Genomic DNA, 19,667 nt, shown 5'->3' on the forward strand with positions numbered 1-19,667 from the left:
TGTTGTAACTTGATTTTTTCAGCTGAACCATTTTATCAAACTGACCACTCCAAATTTCAGCTGTTTTCTTTAACCCACTTTTTGATTTTGTGGTCATATCATAAGATCCTCCTTTGGTCTCTGCAGACATCACCCTTGTATTTCTTTCATGGAAGATAATCGTCAGTCACTCATTTTTCACTCTTCCCTAAAGATCATGTTCTTTTTGTCCTAGCTTCTCTTTCCACATCATACCTTCATATTGACTCTAATGTTTCAACATCCCCCACCCCCACCCCAGGCAGATGACACTGAAAATTTTCAGAGCAGTGTTTTCTACTGTTTGACATATTTCTAACATATGTTCCATAATTTAAATTTCTTCTAAATTTCTTCTAACCTTAAATTTCTTCTAAAACTGAGCTTTATGTAACCCCTTTACATATACTAAAATATAATGTCTGCTAAGGAATACTCTTGGGCTTTTTTCTTTAACAGTACAGATGGAATATTTTTTAACTTTTTATTTTGCATTGGGGTATAGCTGATTAACAATGTTGTGATAGTTTCAGGTGAACAGCAAAGGGACTCAGCCATACATATACAAGTATCCATTCCGTCCCAAACTTCCCCTCTATACAGGCTGCCACATAACACTGAGCAGAGTTCCCTGTGCTATACAGTAGGTTCTTGTTGGTTATCCATTTTAAATATAGCAGTGTGTTCATATCCATTCCAAACTTCCTGACTATCCCTTCCCCTCATCCTTTTCCCCAGCAACCATAAAATCGTTCTCTATATCTGTGAGTCTGTTTCTGTTTTTTAAGTAAGTTCATTTGTATCATTTCCACATACAAGGGATGTCTTGCCATATTTCTCTTTCTCTGTCTCACTTACTTCATTCAGTATGACAATCTCTAGGTTGGGATGGAATATTTTTAATGAACAAAAGAAGAGAAATATGATGATGAATCAATAATATGCACAGACTCTCTCTAGGAGGACACTGCAAAACTGGCAAAAGTGGTTGTACCAAGAGGAAAAGACATACTTTTCACTTAACTTCTCTTTTGAATTTTTATATAATGACGTATAACACTTATTCAAAAATAACACAAACCTACAAATAAATAAAAGGGAACCTGTCACCAATCCCACCAAATCTATATCCTGTTTTGGCTGGTGATGTTACTTATCTACCCAGTCTCTGCTAAGCACTTGGGAATCATCCTCCGTCTCCTCAGATGTGTGTCCAAGTACCATATTCTATCAAACTGACTCAGAAATGGATCCTTCATCCACCTCTTCACTCAACTGGGACTCTAAGAACACACAACGAGCTAAGCCCTGGGCTAGGGGTAAAAAGATGGTGAAATAGCCTCAGGAGGTCAGTACAGCTCCCTGAGGGAGCCCACAGCCTAGAAAGCAGAGCAGTTGTACAGCACAATCTAATAGTATTTCTTAAATTGCTAATTCCTTAAGTCATTTGCAAGTATTTATTTAGGTAGAAGATCATAAAATATAGTTTTATAATATACACAAGAAAAAACACATTTGAATGAATACAAAATAAAACGACAGGAGGTGACAGAATTTAGTGTTTATAAATGAGGCCATCAATAACTAACAATTCAAAGAAGAAATTGAAAGTGTACTTAAAGTTGAGCCTGTGGTTTACATTTACAATCCTTTATAATTGAAAAAAAAAAGGCATTAGGCTTTTAAAGGTAATACATGACTTAACAGTTTTTCAAGTGATCTTCATAATGGGTTTCTAGACACCGTCATACATGGATGTGAAAAAAAAAAGACAAGAATTTAGGCAAGCAAAGTATTAGTCCATAGCAGCTTCGTGAGGTTTACTTTTCTTATATAAAGGGTCTTCAAATTTACATTTATTCTTATTACAGGAGCAGAAAGAAGTAATTTTCCAGGTATATTTGAGGAGTCTGTAAGCTATATAGCAAAAATAGTTATTTTTAAAAGCCTGTATTCCATGGAAATGTGCATCACACAGCATCTATAGTAACTGAGTAAAAATAAAGCATGTGATTAAGTCTTCTAAATAAAACATTTAACCCCCAAATCTCACACAATATCCCCCATGTCCACATGTCTTATTTAACGGCAGCCATAAGCTTCAAACTAATATGCATTTGCTATTTTAAAAAGGTTCTTACCTCCATTACTAAAAATGTTTCTGCAAAGTCCCTTAGAATTTTTTTCGGTGCTCTAGAAATAAGATATATCATGATCAGTAAATGACCACAATCTTCAGAAAAAAGTACTGAGGCTAGAGAAAGAATGGTCAAGTCAGAGGTTTCTGTCTCCAATCGTAGAAGATCTTTCTGCTTTGAGACTCACAGCTCTAGGGAGACAATTCAAAATTCCTTACTTTAAAACAAATGCTTTATCATGAATAACTGAATAATTAGATATCTAGGAAAATGAGGCTTTTAAATTAAAATTTAGCAAAATCGACTATAATAAATTTTTTTCTTCTAATCATTTATGAATAATAGAAGTGAAATCTGGTGAAATTTTACATACAAAAGATATAAATACTGCATAATATGTAGTGAATGAATATTGGCACATACCCTTTTTATTTAAAGCATAAAATGCAACCAGCAAATCTGATGCTCTTAAGATACATTTATGACATAGGTCAGAAAACCTCTATATAACATGGAAATGTCCCACAGTTTAAGGCTTTCCAATAGGTTTATAGCAAGCGTCAGGTTGCCAGAGGCGAATATCAACGAGAACTTGATTGAGTTTTTGCATCCAGAGATCCCGTTCTTCCTTGGTATCTGCAGATAGCCAGTTCCTACAGGAACAAACAAAAAGATCAGGATCCTTTCCCCTATTTCATACCTCCAAGTACTCTTACTGTGGGGTGAAGCGGGGGGAGCCTAAACAGTAAAAGGAGTAACTCTTTACCCTCTTTTAATGGATGCCAAATCAGGAATCCATAGTAAAGTGCTTCTCCAATCACAATAAAAGAAAATCATCTTGCGGTTTGGTTAGCTGAGCCATAACTCACACCAATCACATTTGGAAAATGATAGAACGTCACATCAAAAACAGTAACTAATCTTGCACAGGTGATCTGATTGGACAATTTGCTGGTGCCAAGACAGTCACTGAGGGTGGGTGGGTCACCTCTTAGAAGAGCAAGCACATCACAGACCCGAATATAGGGACCAACCCCCTAGATCCCTGACTCAGGCTCCCCAGGAGCTCCACAGACTCATGGACCTTCACCTGGCCTTACAGATAGTACTATTTTATACTGTCTCCTATTTTTTTTTTGCCCCACTGTGTTAGCAGAGCACAGTATTTACAATAAGTGATCTAAAGATCCTAAGATTTTGTCTATCCTAATCTCTCTGTTCACACCAGGAATCTCTTCTTTACATCCATATTCGGTTAAAAGTTGAATAGTTGATGGGGCAGGCAAAGGTGGGGGAGAGGGAAATTCCCTAAGTCACAAGCCAGACCATTCTTCTAGACTACAGCCAGGTGTTAGAAGGATGTTGTATTATACTTCTACATCTTTATAATTTCTCCACATTGGTACTAGTAATGGTATAAGCATGAACAAGCAGTGAGTTGATCATCTGTTAGTAAATGGAGGGAATATATTTACAATAAAGATAGTGACCATTTGTTGAGCTCATTCCATATGTAAGACACCATGCTAAGTAGATCTACACATTAACCTCTACTGTTACTCTGTGGAGCTTACTCTTCTCTTATGACACAGGAGATTTCAGAGAGCCAGAAAAGTTAAGTACCTTGCCATGATCACATTTGGTAAGTCACTGAGTCGGGATTTAAACCTACATCAGTAAGTCACTGAGTCGGGATTTAAACCTAGGTCTGTTGACCTCCCAGTGTTCAACTGTACAATACTGCTTTCCCATGAAGCATTTCTTGTTCAAATGTTTAATATATATTTCAAAGTAGGCACTACTGATCAGATGATAAATACTTTGCATTGAAGGAGGGAAATATAGCAAGGTTGGTTTGTAGAAATAAAAATGTGATACATTAAATTTAGATAAAAGGCATAGGTAAGAAAGGCCCTGTGGAGAAACAGATAAATAAGGCAAAGGAGAATGTATAACTGTAAAATGTATATACCCTGCAAAAGGTATGATCAAAAAGTGAAATAAGTTTTAAGAAGCCACCAAGCAAAGCTAAAGACTCAGTCAAGACTGAATTGAGAATGAGCCTCTCTCAAATGCTTGGTCCACTCAAATTATGATAACGTTATAATGAGAAAAATTACATGCAAGTGAAGTACAGCGTAATTAGAGCAATATGTAATATAACTATTTCCACCACAGGAGAAGGTCGAAGGAGAAATCTGGGAAGGTTTACGTAACAAGTAAAAGAAGATTCTATGAAAAATGTGAGTAATGTTTAAAAGTGCCATGGTGGTCAGGAAGTATGTGGGGACTGAATTTTGTTTGGTTCTCTCACTGACTGTGGCCACAGACAGGGTAGCTACTAAAGAAAGTGACTATAAATCCAATTTGCCTCTCCTGTCCTGAATGAGGTCACAGCTGCACAGAAGGCCCCCAAAGGAAAGGAATGAATGAGCTAAATTAATCTAAAAGCAATCTAGACATCTAGAATTCCCATAGAATGGGTCCCCATTCTCTCTGTTTTAAAACAAAATGGCGGTATCGGGGCAACTTTGTTCTACTTTGATAGAATGTCGCTAAGCTATCTGACATTTCCACATCAGAAATTCACAGAGCCAGTTCTACCCATCTCCCTGTCTGTAATATTCAGCTACAATCTGATTAACAGAGATTTTGTGAAATTCTAACTTTTGTCCCTATTCACAATTTTGTACATTGAAGTTGGTCTGCAAGCTTCTCTTGGGCATTCAAGCAAAATAATCTTAGCAATAAGTTTCTGCATCTTATACTTAAGTTTAGGGTTAACAAAAACTGACACTCCCCGTAGTTTATTCTGTCCATCACCAACCAGAAATTTTCAGAGTAGAATAGAAGTACTTTGGGAAGGTACTTTGGCAATGGACAGGAAGGGATGGACAGGAAGGGATGTGTCAAATCTCTTTAAATAATACTTGACTTATCAATTACACATGAAATCTTCAAATTTAACACAAAGAATATTAGCTACTGCCCCAAAAATGGCTAAACTGTGAGTATGCTGGAAAACATGATAAACTAAGATATAACTTGAATGCTGTGTTTTTCTTAACTACATTAATTTTGTTATTACATTTCTCTCTTACTGATGTGTATGTGTTTTGTCTTCTCATTCTTAAATCGTATCCTCTTCAAAGACAAAGACCATCTCTGATATTTCTCACAGTGGTAAGGACATAGTGAGCAATCAATTACTTAGTTGATAGAAACATTTATAGCCCAATACATACTTGGTTACACAGAGTGTGTCCCTGCATTGGCTGACCAGAGTCTCTCGGTCATCTTCCCTTTGTGGTCGAACAGTAATTAATTCTAAAGTGTTGCGTCTTGCACAAAATTCTCTGTTGACTGGTTCTATCTGCCGACTGGTACAATTGGCCAAATTTAATCTTCCTATGGGATTCTTTAAAACAAATTTTTAAAAAATATGATTAGTAGAAAACAAATAAGACCACTTAAGTCAGTAAGCATTGAGCAGTATTCAACTTGATACCAACTTAAAATACGAAAGCCATTAATTTAAAAGTTAAAACTTAATTACACTGTATTTAGAGAAACATATTTAATATTTATGATTATTTCTTGCTGAATATAAAAACAGAAACCAAAAATGTCAACTAGAGATCTTAGCCAGCTTAAAAAAACAAACCATTTGTTATGGAAAACTTAAAATAGATACAAAATAAAAAGAACAGCATAATGAGCTTCCATGTACCTATTAATCAGTTTTAACAAATAGAAACACACATTCAACCCCTTTTGTCTCTAACCCTCTTACTTCTTCCCTTTCTATAAATAGAAACCTTGTCATAGTATTTCATCTATAAATATTTTTTACATATCTCTAAAAGATTAGGCCAAACTACTGCCTTAGATTTTTAGAATCCATGTCATTCCTGCAGTATGAGAATAAAAAAAAAATTTTGTGAGACTAAATGGTGCTGAAAAATAGGAAAAGGGACAAGTATGGGCCCAAACAATGTATGTATGTATTTATTTAAATTTATTTTTGGCTGTACTGGGCTTTGGTTCCTGTGCACGGGCTTTCCCTAGCTGCAGCAAGCAGGGACTGCTCTCTCATTGTGGTGCATGAGCTGCTCATTGCAGTGGTTTCTCTTGCTGCAGAGCACAAGCTCTAGGTGCAGGGGCTTCAGTAGTTGCAACATGTGGGCTCAGTAACTGAGGCTTAGTTGCCTGCAGCATATGCAGTCATCCCGGACCAGGGATTGAGCCCATGTTGCCTACATTGGCAGGCAGATTCTTAACCAGGGAAGTCCTGGGCCCAAACAAGTTAGAAACTGCCAATGAAAGTGTCAAATATATCAGTAATTGTAAAAAGAAATTAGAATGAAATATACCGTTTTAAAACATTAGATTGACCAAGTCTGAAAAGAATAGTAATAACCAATGTTGATTGGTTGGGGGTAACAAATTCTTACACACTACTAGTGAAAGCATAAAATGGTCTATTACTGGTGTCTACCATTTAATAACAGTGATCAAAAAACATTCCAAATGAACATATCCAGACCATACAACTTCACCTAAAAGAAATTTATCCTAAGTAAAAATATAGGTACACAAAGATGTTTATATAGGTGTTGCTGTTGTTTAGTTGGTAAGTCATGTCTGACTCTTTTGTGACCCCACGGACTATAGCCTGACAGGCTCCTCTGTCCATGGGATTTCCTAGGCAAGAATACTGGAGTTGCCATTTCCTTCTCCAAGGGATCTTCCTGTCTCCTGCATTGGCAGGCAAATTCTTCACCACTGAGCCACCAGGGAGCTCTTATATAGGCATAGTTGCTGTTTTTTCATAATGCTGAAAAGATTGAAACAAATTAAATGACAGTAATAGGGGACTATTGAAACAAATAATAACATTATGTTTTCAGCAAGTATGGGAAACTAAGTAGTCTGAGAGTCCTCCCATAAGCCCCCAAATGCTAGATAACTGAACTTGCAAGACAGCAAAAGAAATCTTCATAGGCCAAAATCAATGAGTAAGAGAGTGCAGAATGGTAGGCTAGCCTGAAACCTGGCTTCCTTGGGTTCCTAGCATATTTACTAATGCTAGGAACTGGCAACCTTGACTCACAGATTATATGATATAATATGAAATGTGATATTTGCTTTAAAATACCTTAGCAAACCAACGAGAACAAAAAAGTGTGTGCTGTGAAGAGATAAATGAAACACGAGAATTAATAAGGAATTTCTCTCTTTTTTGGTACATTTTCAATTATAAAATGGTACATCTATTTCTGTGTGTGTGTTTGTGTGTGTGTAAAAAGAATGGCCAAGAATAAATACACTATTGAATAAAAACACAAGTTAGGAGAGTTATCTTACCAGGCATAAAGATTTACTTTAACTATGGTAATTGAGAGTGAGAGATACAGACTAAAGAAAACAGAAATATAGACCCACATATAAAACGATATCTTGAAACAGCATGAGGATGAGTGGGGAAAGAATGGATCATCCCATGATGCTGGCACAGTGGGGTTTCCAGATTGGGGGGTGGGGGGGATCAATTCCAGGTAAATTAAATGTGAAACATAAATCTTCATAACTTTTAGAATTCATAAGGAAGTGACTATAGAGTAGAGATGGTTTTCTTAACTAAGACTCAAAAAGCAAACAATAAAATAATAAACTGATAGATTTATCTTAGCATTAAAAATTCTGTTTATGAAAAGATACTATAAGGATAAATTAAAGCATATGCCAAGCAAAAGACTAGAAAAACAAGTAGCCGAAACACATAAGAAAAGATGCTTGCTCAATGCTCAGTCAAGGAAAATTAAAATAAAAACACAGTAAAATAACATTTCACACCTATACACTCAGAGTTTAAAAGGCTGAAACAACAGATGTTGCTGGGATATGGAACACTGAGAGCTCCTGGTGGGGACAGAACGTTATGCAACCAATTTCAAGAATCACTGGACAAAATCTGCAAAACCCTACAAACCAGAGTGTGCTACTAGATACAAAATAGAGCAAGAGCTCTGATTCAGCTTGGTGCTCTGTGATGACCCAGATGGGTGGGAGGCAGGGTAGGGGTAGAAGGGAGGTCCAAGAGGGAGGGGTGATAAGTATACATGTAGCTGATTCACTTTATTGTACAGCAGAGACTAACACAACATTGCAAAGCAATTATACTCCAATTTAAATAAAAAAGAATGAGCTTTGATTCATATAGTTAAGTCATAGCAGAGCTGTTTATAACAATGACAATTTGAAATAATTAAGTGTCCATAAATAAGAGAAGTGTATAAATTGATTGTGACACATTCTTATAATGGAGTATTTCAGTACAGAGAAAGATGGCTAAAGCTCTGCAAACTAGAGCTACATACATACTACACACACCAGCCTCCACTAATTTCACAAATCATGTTGATTCAAACATGTAAGTTGCAAAACAGTATATACAGTATGACACTATTTGTAAAATGTTTCAAAATATGTAATTGCAATAATACACTGCTTATATATATCACATACAAAAAAAATTTAAAGAAATTAATGGGAACAAAATAATTTTAGGATAGGGGTTATCTCTATGAGGGAGAGAAAATTATATAAGGAGCTTCAACTGGACTGATAATACAGAGGCTGGTGGAAATTATGTTTTTTTGAATGTTCCAAATATTTCACAATAAATTTTAAAATAAAATTTTACATGGCTACAATGTAATACATACAGTTATCTAATGCAACATCATAGATGTATTTTTACCTATGTGGAAAGATATCAGGACATTATCAAGTAAAAATCAAGTTAAAAAAGACATGATATTTTCTGTTTAAAAAAGATTCATAAATAGATATATAATTATTATTATATATTATACATTTAAAAAATTTAGAAGGATATACAACCAAACTGTGAACAGTAGTCATCTTTTACAGATGAGTTTACTTTATAATTCTGCTTATTTCTATTTTCCAGTCTTTGGATAATAAATTATCACACTTGGGCAATAACATTAAATTTTTAAAAAATAAGATGCAATGTATTACATAAAATTCTATTATCAAATTGTAGAAACAAACCTAAACCACTATATTCCTATGGTGGTTTTCCATTTCTGTTTATCCCAGATTTAGGTAAATCAACTGTTAATAAAGTACAAAAGTGAATTTAACATATTTCTGACTAAAAATCAATTAAATAATATTACAAAACACTCCAGAAAAAAAGGAAGAAAAATATGTGCCTTAAGGTATTTAAAGAGTGGTCAAATCACAGGGAATGGATAAGATATAAAATTTTTAAATAAATACACACACACACACACACACACACACACTCACTACGTTTTTAACGGCTTAGTAAATAAACCTGAGTGGGGAATTTGGGTGGCTTATGGCCACAGGGAACACTTGCATAAAACATTACCTGAAAGTCAGTCAGGGCTTTCACCACTGACCGTCAATATTAATATTACCTTTCGTTTCTCATCATCTGGATAAGTCCAATAAGAGATACAGTTTCCAGAAAGAACACACCATCTTCTATGCCAGGCACCAAAACCACTAACATCTTCAAATATGGTCTGAAAAAGTCAATGAAATACTGACTTTAGAAACCTGAGGATCAATTAAATGTTTTCTATACATTAAACTTCAGTATGTTGACATATTTCATACTTCAAAATCTACTTGCATGATTTTTTCTTTTTTTTTTAAAGTACTTAAGTTTATTTTTTTTATTCTACTCTGTATCAAGACCAGAAATCTTGTTATTTCAATCTCAAGAGCAAAGTTAGTACAGATGACTCACCAGCTCCCTTTTGTGTTTATATTCACCTTTTACATTATAAGGGTAATAGAAAAGGAAAAATTTGATAGATAAAAATAATACCAAGTTATCACTACTCCCTACTATAATCAGAGAAAAATAACAAGAGGACAGATTTTTCATTTTTATGGTTACGGTAACTGAAGGCCAAGGAAATTAAATGACAGTATATAATCACAAAGAAGAACTGGAACCTTCTAGCTAATGCAGTATGTACTTTTCTTGCTGCTCATCAGTATTGGCAGAGCTAAACTAGCACCATTTTAGAATCACTTAGCAAGTTTCACTGGTTGGTGGTCTCCTTCGATCCAGCTGCCCCTGGCACATCAGGAAAGAAAACTGTACCAAGTAACTTTAATTTCAATTACTACCTCTATTTTTAAATAGAGGGTAGAAGTAATTAAAAGGCACTATTTAGACAGGGGACAGAAGTTATTTGTGGGAGTCCTGAGCAATTTTTTTTTCTACCACATTTCTGTAAGTGTGGATGCAATAAGACTGGGCTCTAGGATTAAAGACAGAGTAAACCTGAAAAGATTTAACTCTAAACTACTTAAGAGCCCAGCTCAAAAGTTAAACAGGTCAGACCTTATAGGCAAATGAACCAGTTGGCATAAGAGTCTATCAGGTGCTAAAGGTATCTACAGCAAAATGTGGAAATATTATATTTACATTAAAGGAAAAGGTCAGTAAGCGTACACTGTGTTCAAGTCTGATATTTACAAAAAACACTCTTTCAAGAATATCTAGTGCCATCTGCTGGATTTACATGTGTAAAAGCTACGAAGTCTGATTTAGAGTCATCTTGGCCGCTTGGACTTCCTGTACAGCCTAGCTCTTCTTTCCGCACCCTATCCGTGTCAGCAACTACAAATTGGTTTGTGATATCCGTCATACAGTTCAAACTCTTGCTTCACAAAGAAAACCAAAGCTATTAGATTTTCTCTACTTCTTGTACCAGACCCACAATCTTCTGGATATTCTACACATATACTTTTCTCCTCTGATAATGGAAAAAGTGTAATTCTGTACCAGATCATGAACCGTGGCTCGGATCTTACTTGCTCTCACTCTCGTGACTTTGCTCCTTGTGTTCTTCCTTAACGCTAGTGCAAGTTCCCCCTTGCCTCTATCTTCGCCCTCTCTGGACTTCCCTGGTGGCTCAGAGGGTAAAGCGTCTGCCTACAATGAGGGTAACCTGGGTTCAATCCCTAGGTCAGGAAGATCTCCTGGAGAAGGCAATGGCACCCCACTCCAGTACTCTTGCCTGTAAAATCCCATGGACGGAGGAGCCTGGTAGGCTACAGTCCATGGGGTGGCTAAGAGTTGGACACGACTGAGCGACTTCACTCACTTCGCCCTCTTTGGCCCTATTAGAAGCTACTCATTTGAATTTAAAGACACTCAAGTCTCTTCGGTCCTAATAAAATGTGAACAAAATCCTTCTTTCACCCTACGTACCTCTGCAAGTACCACATTCTTTTTACCCCACTGCAGCCAAACTTTGTTTCAAAGAGTTTCTGCGCTCTCATTCTTCATCTTCCACACCCTTTATAAAACATTTGCAATCTAGCTCCTGCTCTTGACAAGACTAGAATGACCACCTCATAAGTAAGTCCAACAGTCTCTAATAAATCCTTACCTAACTTGATTACTCCTTCTTTCAGACTCTCTTGCCCTGGCAACCATTATACTAAACTATCCCTTGCCTTCCCTGTAGTCTTCTCTTATTAGGTCTGTGGCTTAAATGTTAGTGTTCTCCTGGTTATTCAAGTCTCCCTGCACTTTGAATACTACCTCTCTGCTGCAGATTTCCAAACCTTCATCGCATCTAAAATGTCTCTCTTGAGTTCCAAACTCAAACCTTTGAAACATGTCTCTAGGCATCTAAACTTCAAGTCATTTAAAACTTAAACCATTAAAACTTTCTCCCTTGGGTAGGGATTGACTGACAAGGGACATGAGGGAACTTCCTGGGGCAGTATTCTGTATCATAAAAGAAATCTGGGTTACTTAGATGTATGCCTGTGTAAAAACTCAGGGGATGTATACTGAGGATTCAGGGGAACATGCTAATGTCCACAATATATTTTGAAATTCTTCCCCCACAAATATGATACTTTCAGGACTCACTAGAAGGATAGCTCAGTAGTAGGTACATGATAAAGCAAGGACAGTAAAACATGTTAATAGCAAAACCTAGATGCTGGGTATACGGGCATTCAAATTCTATCAACATTGCTGTATGTTTTCAACTTTCCACAATTAAATTTGGGGAAAAAACACTTTCCATCCCAAACACAAACACTTGCTCCTTCCCCAGGGTCCCTAATCTCAGTACAGTCACCCAACAAATTGTGCAAGGCAGGGATCTGGGTGACGTTCTTAATTTTGCTTCTCCACCCCTACAGCCAAACCACAAGGGTCTGCCCTTCTTCCTCCTTCATCCCTCCACGATGAGTCCTTCACTCCACCCAGACTGTCAGCCACCATCCCCTCTCTCAAGGAGTAATTCATTCTCCTCGCTAGTCTTCTTCAGGGTCCTCACTCCCCTCTCCACTTCCACACAGCAGTCAGAATGACCTTCCTAAACTCCCAATTTGATGTTAGTCCTCTGCTTAAAACCCCATAAGAGTACCCCATGATACTTCATGATAAAGTCATTAAAAGGCTTTCCAACACTTGGTCTCATTTCCCCTAAATACACTTTCCCCCGCCCCAGTCACTTGCCTCACTGCCCTTCCTCCACACACACATTCTGACTCTAAATGTGTCACTATCTAAATACCTGCTGCTATCTAGATGTTTTTCTCTGGAGGGGGTGAGAGAGGGAAGGGGCCTCCAGCCCATGGGACGTGCTTCTCCTCCATCTGGAGCACATCTCCCTCCTCTCTTCCCCCAGCTGACTTGTTCAGCTGTCAGTTTACAAGCTACTTCCAAGAGCTTCCAGGAAGCCCTCCCACACATATCTTAAGACATGGTGTCCCGCCAATTTGCACCCATGCTTTCCATGCTTTCTCCCATTACAGTACTGCATTGTATTTCTCCCTATTAAACTATAAGTTTCTGAGTGGAGGGATTATTTTTTGCGGCCCATTACATTCCAACACCAGCACAGTGATAGGCATATAATGGTCATGCAACAAATCTTTACTGAACCAGTTAATCACTTAGTCACATAGACTTCATTCCTATGGGAAACCAAGTCTATACTTCAAAAGATGGAAAAAAGAAAACATAGATCCAGTGATATTACTTACTAGAAAACCTCTTTCTTCCACACTTGAATTCACCTGACACTTTATTTTTAAATAAATATGACCTTCCAAAGGAGATAAAAAAGGCACCTGTGAGAAAGAGAGCAAATTATTCGCAAAAGTTTTTCTTGATAAAACATGTTTAAATCATGAATAGCATGAATAGAGAATATTATGCCTTGAAAACACGGTATTTTCTAAAGTTGGAATATAAAGTAGGTGGCCAAGAAGCCACTGGTTCCTTAGCAACAAATGCTTTTGAAGAATAAATTCATTCAACATAGAGCCTGATTAAAAACAGAACCCTAAGTCCCAAGTTGATGTGATAAAGAAAACACAGATTTAAGAAGACAATACATGTGTTTATCCATTCCCTATCAACAGAATATACTTGATAGAAGATGGGATAAACCAACTGGCATATTTAAACAGTATAATATTATTCAGCAATAAAGAACAGTGAACTACAGAATGGAAAAGTTAATCCTCAAATTCATATGGAATTGCAAGAGGCCCCAAATAACCAAGACAATCTTTAAAATCATACTTCCCAATTTGAAATCCAAAGCTACAGTAATCAGAACAGTGTGATACTGGCATAAGGATAGACATACAGACCATAGGAATAGAACTGAGAGTCCAGAAATAAACTCACACATTGATAAAACCAGATTGATTTTCAACAAGGGTACCAAAACCATTCAATGAGGAAAGAGCAGTATTTTCAACAAATGGTGCTGGGGAAACTGGACAGCCACATGCAAAAGAGTGAGGTTGGATCCCTACCTCATGTCACATACAAAAATTAACTCAAAATGGATCACTGATCTAAATATAAGGGCGACTTCACTTTCACTTTTCCCTTTCATGCATTGGAGAAGGAAATGGCAACCCACTCCAGTATTCTTGCCTGGAGAAGCCTAGGGACGGTGGAGCCTGGTGAGCTGCCGTCTATGGGGTCACACAGAGTCGGACAAGACTGAAGCAACTTAATGTAAGGGCAAAAACCACACAATTCTTAGAAGAAAAACAGATGAGTAAATATTCAGTGATCATGGATTTGGCAGTGGTTCTCAAATATAATACCAAAAGCGTGACCAACAAAAGAAAAAACAGACAAACTTCATCAAAATGAAAATCTTTTCAGTATGGGGGTTCCTCAAAACATTAAAAATAGAACTACCATAAAATAAATCAACCCCACTTCTCAGAATTTATCCAAAAGAATCAAAATACAAATTGCCAAAAATACATGAAAAAATGTTCGACATCAACAGTCATTAGAAAAGAAGGGAACCTCAAGAGTAAGGAGATACATGTATACTTATAACCAATTCAGTTTGTTGTACAACACAAACCAACACAATATTGTAAAGTAATTATCCTCTAATTAAAATTTTTTTAAAAATAGTCATTAGGTAGTAATTGTTAGCTTGATGATGATGCCAACACTAATGATGATGATGAGGATAAAGATGAATATTTTAATGGAAATCTCATGTTGCCATCATGTCCAGAACCATTTGGTGAGGAATGAGTAAAAAGGAATCTGATTCTTTCATTGGAAGCACATTGCTTTGAACCAAAATAAACATAAGCTAAATCAGAAAACCAACAAGTTATTAAAACAGAATTTTTTATTGCTTATTTTAAAGTTGAATCATTCTGTACCCATAAAGTTTTTTCTTATTCTTTAGAGACAAATATGTTTCCAACATTTATAATCCTAAAACTCATGCTACAGCTTTAACCATGCTATGGTTGAATTGTGTCCCCTCTCCATCCATCCCTTACCAAAATCACATGTTGAGGTTCTCACTCTATGTACCACAAAGTATGACTATATTTGGAGACAGGGCCTTTAAAGAGGTCACTAAGGTTAAATTAGTTCATTAGGAGGGACTCTAATCCAATATGATTGTGTCCTTATAAAAAGAGAAGATTTTGACACACAGAGAAAAGACCACGTGAAAGACACCTAAGATGGCTACCTACAAACTAAGGAGAGAGGGTTTAGGAAAAAACCCACCCCCCTCGAAGCCTTGATTTTGGACTTCCAGTCTGCAGAACTGTGAAAATAAACTGCTTCTTAAGTAAAAAAAGAAAAAGAGTTGACCCCAAGTAACAAAACCCCATCTCAGCTCCACTACTGGTTACACTGTCTAAGAGACAAAAAGGTATTATCACCACCTACTTCAGACTCTACTGCTTTTTAATAACATAACATCTAGCCTACAATTTTTGAAGTTTTACAAGGCATGAAAAAGCAGGAAAAGGTGACCTTTAATCAAAAGAAAACAAATCCTGTCAATACCAGATCCACAGATGATCCAGATGTTAGAATTACAGGACAAGGACATTTATATTCTATTATGGCATTTAGAGGAAAAGAAGGACAAAAATGGGTGAGGAAAGGGAGAATTTCGACAGAGAAATGGAAACTCTAAAAAATGTCCAAAAAAAAAAGATCCCAATGGGAATTTTAGAATAAGAAAAAAGTTGAAATTGAATAGGCTTTCATTGGATAGGCTTTACAGGAAACTGGGCACGTTAGAAAAAAAGACATGAACTCAAAGACTGGTAAATAGAAATGATCCAAAATGAAACACAAAGGAAAAAACAATTAAAAACAAACAAAAAAAAAGCAGGCCATAGATCTGTAGGAACATAATCAAGAGTCCAACATACAATTTAACTGGAGTCCTATAAAGAATAAAAAAAAAAAGAATAAAAAACAGGGCAGAAGAAATATTTGATGAGATAATGGCTAAGAATTTGCCAAAATTTATAAAACATGAACTAGATAGAGCTCCATAAAGTTCATTAACTTAGTATGATAAAGAAATGACCCAGCATGACAAAGAAAACCACACCTAGGCAGATTAGGGTCAAACTGTCACAAATTTAAAAAATTTGAAATATTAACAGTGGAAAGGGGGAATTCCCTAGCAGACCAGTGGTTAGGACTCAGTGCTTTCACTGCTGGGAGCCCGGGTTTGATCCCTGGTCAGGAAACTAAGATCCCACAAGCTGCACTGGCACAGACAAAAAAATAAAAACAAGACTTTCCTAGTTGTCCAGTGATTAAGAATTTGCCTGCCAGTGCAGGGGACAGGGATTCAATCCTGTTGGGGAAGATTCCACATGCCTCAGGGCAACTAAGCCTGCAAGCTGCAACTACAGAGCCCATGTGCCATAACTACTAAAGCCCACACAGCTACAGCCCATGCTCCTTAACAAGAGAAGCCACTGCAATGAGAAGCCTACGCACTGCAATGAAGAGCATCCCTTGCTTGCCACAACTAGAGAAAGCCTGCAAGCAGCAATGGAGACCCACCAGAGCGAAATAAATAAAAATAAAGATAATAAAAATTTTAAAAAGCAGAAAAGATAAGACTGATGGCTGACTGCTGATCAGAAACAAACTCAGAAAACAATAAAATGGCAACTTTAAAAGACTGGGTGAAAGGAAAAAATCTGTCAGCCTAGCAGTCCTTCAGAAATGAAGACAATGTAAAGAAAGACATTTTTAGATAAACAAAAGTTAGAGAATTCATTTCCAGCAGACTTATGCTATAATGAAGTTAAGAAACAAAAAAAAGTTCTTCCTAAGAAGGCAATAATTCCACATGGAAGTCTGACTCTGTGAAATGAATGAAGAACATAACAACTGGTAAATACAAATGACAATTCTTTAAAACATACTTTTAAATTCCCTTTAAAAACTGATTGAAAAAATAACAGTGCATTGGGGTTTATAACAAGGGTAGAAGTAAAATATAATGCAAAGTTCTAACAGTTGCAAGGTACATAAAGTGTAATTGTATTTCAAGGTAGACTGTAGTGACAGTAATAGGCTAACGATGCATATTGTAATTCTCAGTAATAACTGAAAAACAATACAGGGAGGTACAGCTAAAAAGCCAACAGAAAAGAAAAATGATTATCAAAATACTAAGAAGCAGTCAAGAGAGGAAAAACAAATGAACAAAGAACAGGTGCGACAGAGCAAAAAAGCACCCCTAGACAATACATAAATGGGCATGATTATGTTTCAAATACTTTAGTTACAAAAACAGGCTGCTGAACTTTAGTTAATAATATATAAATATCAGTTCATTAATTGTGACAAAAGTAACTTTTGTCAAAAAAAAAAAAAAAAGGCCAAGAGCCAGATTTAGCCTGTAGTGTAAGTATGCCTGCTTTGTAGTAGACTAAATCCAACCCTATCAGTATTGTATTAAATATAAATGTATCAAACACTCTAATGAAAACACAAAAAATTGTTTAACAATAACAAAACATGACCATAAAATATGCTTATGAGACATAAATTTGACATATATGAACACAGACAAGCTAAGAATAAAGGATGGAAAAAGAGGGGATTCCCTGGTGGTCCAGGGGTTAGGCTCCATGCTTCCACTGCAGGGGGCGTGGGTTTGATCCCTGGTTGGGGAACTAAGACCCCACATGCCACATGGCATGGCCAGGAAAAATAAAAAAGAATGGGAAAAGATAGACCATACAAACATTAATCATAAGAAAGCTGATGTGATTCTATTAATAACAAACAAAATAGACCTTAAAGATGACTACCAGAGAGATAAAGTGTTAACAATTCATCAAGAAGACATGATAATCTTAAGTATCTATGTACCCAATACCATAGCTTTAAAAAACATGAAGCATAAATTGACAAAACAAAAACTAATTGCCTAAATTGAGACTCTGTTGCTCTTACTGCTTGTAAGTTTGAGGGATTGATATTTTCTTCCAAATAAAATCACGCTATCTTGCATGAAAATATTCACATAAATATTTTAAATAAATCATTCTCACCAGTATATTAATATTTAGCAAAGAGACCTCAGGCCAAAAGTATCTTTTAAATAATAAAAGAGCTTAAGTATATGTGATAAGATAAAATAATTTTGAATTTAAATTAAAGATTACAAATACAAGAAAAATTCAATTGGAGAAATTGTGTCATTAGAATAAAAAGGTTAACATTCACATATTTAAAGTGATATTGACTTCTGGGTCAAGATAGAAAGGGGGATGATTAACTCTGTCATTCCTGCTGCCCAGTGAAAAAGAATGACACTCTGGTTGGAATAATCATAGTTCAGTCTAAATTTGAAAGTTTTGACTGGAAGGTTAGTTCATAAAAATTTACTCCTCCTCCCTAATAAAGATAGCTAAAGGGAGAATCCTTGACCAAAAAGTATAGATTTCAACGGACTAATTTCATAAAATAAACTTTCAACTTTCTGAACTTCAAAGGCATCTATAATGTAATTCTACAATGCTAATCAGGGTCAAGACGTCATATGCCTCATTAACTGCATTTGTTATAAATTCCCTTACCATTTTCTTTTCCATATTGTCAGCATTAAGCTCTTAGCCTCTCAATGCTAATTGATAGAATTCTACCATTTAGCCAAGAGAGTGCTCCTGTAAAAAGAATCTCAGGAAGATGAAAAGAAAATGTGAAAAGTAGACAATATTCTTGGTAAGAAGCTTGTCCTGAAGTGAACTGAGAATATTCACAGACATCAATGTTACTACGTCCTGTCAAGTGTGGAGACATGTGAAAATGTGTGATCCTATTCTGTTTTCTCTTTAATAAAAAGAGTCTTTTAAAATTATCAACACCTCAAGGATTATTATTAACAGGTGTAAAATGTACTCTATAATCAGAGTTACTTTGTAATTTTTTATACACCGAGATACTTCTGACTGAGAATAATTATACCTGTTAATAATCACACCAGGCCAACAAGTATAAACCAGGATAGCTTCGGACACACCAGAATACCTAATCACTCTTTCTACAACCTCAAAATTCTACAATGCTAGTCAGTTGTTTTACTTCACAGTTTTTTTGTCCCAATACTATTTAAACTGACATCTCTATTTCCTGGAAGGTACATGTATCTGTGAGATTTCCTTAGGTCAGAAGATGAATTGTGGGATATCCTTCTCCCTTTATCCATAAAAGTACAGTAAAACCTACTATTCTGGATTCTCTTTTCAAAGACAGGATCTGAAAGTGTGACTCACTGAGATTCATAATTTAAATTCCAGAATGCTAGTCTCTACATCAGATATCTACAACCTCAAATAAGAAAGCAATCCATTATTAGTACTATCCTATATCTGTAGAGTCAACAGTCTGGCTAACCTCAAAAGAAACTGCATTCTGAGGGGATCTCAGAGACAACACTGTGACGTGTCACTACTGGTCAAGACAACAGTAAAATAAGCAAACGCTCCCTTGCACTGATGGTCTCTGGAAGCACACAGAAGACTTGTTTACTCTCCCAAGTTTAATCAAATAGGGTTATTATGTGTGTACAGAAGGTCATCCATTTTCCTCACCAATTTAAAGAACATCTAAACTTAACTATCTCATTCTCCTAC

The 19,667-nt window shown here is 36.1% G+C and overlaps 1 protein-coding gene across 50 annotated transcripts in view; it reads right to left on the reverse strand.

The window, feature by feature from the left end:
* Positions 1–1,461: 1,461 nt before the first annotated feature.
* The window catches only part of ANLN (anillin, actin binding protein), a 159,195-nt gene continuing 140,989 nt past the window's right edge, over positions 1,462–19,667 (reverse strand). For 36 of the 50 annotated variants that reach the window (XR_014066752.1, XR_014066746.1, XR_014066750.1 and 33 more), the window contains 4 exons: positions 13,245–13,331; positions 9,632–9,739; positions 5,402–5,574; positions 1,462–2,809 (listed from right to left, as the gene is read on the reverse strand). Coding sequence is in view for 33 of the 50 variants with exons in the window: in XM_081534185.1 (XP_081390311.1) it covers positions 2,686–2,809; positions 5,402–5,574; positions 9,632–9,739; positions 13,245–13,331 (492 nt within the window). In the remaining 17 variants the exon portion in view is untranslated. The remainder of the gene's footprint in view (positions 2,810–5,401; positions 5,575–9,631; positions 9,740–13,244; positions 13,332–19,667) is intronic. The other 14 variants (XR_014066754.1, XR_014066755.1, XR_014066756.1 and 11 more) reach the window with 1 other exon arrangement.

This window comes from Giraffa tippelskirchi, chromosome 10 (assembly GCF_054371585.1).
Source record: "Giraffa tippelskirchi isolate mGirTip1 chromosome 10, T2T-mGirTip1v1.2.pri, whole genome shotgun sequence".
Classification (NCBI taxonomy): Eukaryota; Metazoa; Chordata; class Mammalia; order Artiodactyla; family Giraffidae; genus Giraffa; species Giraffa tippelskirchi.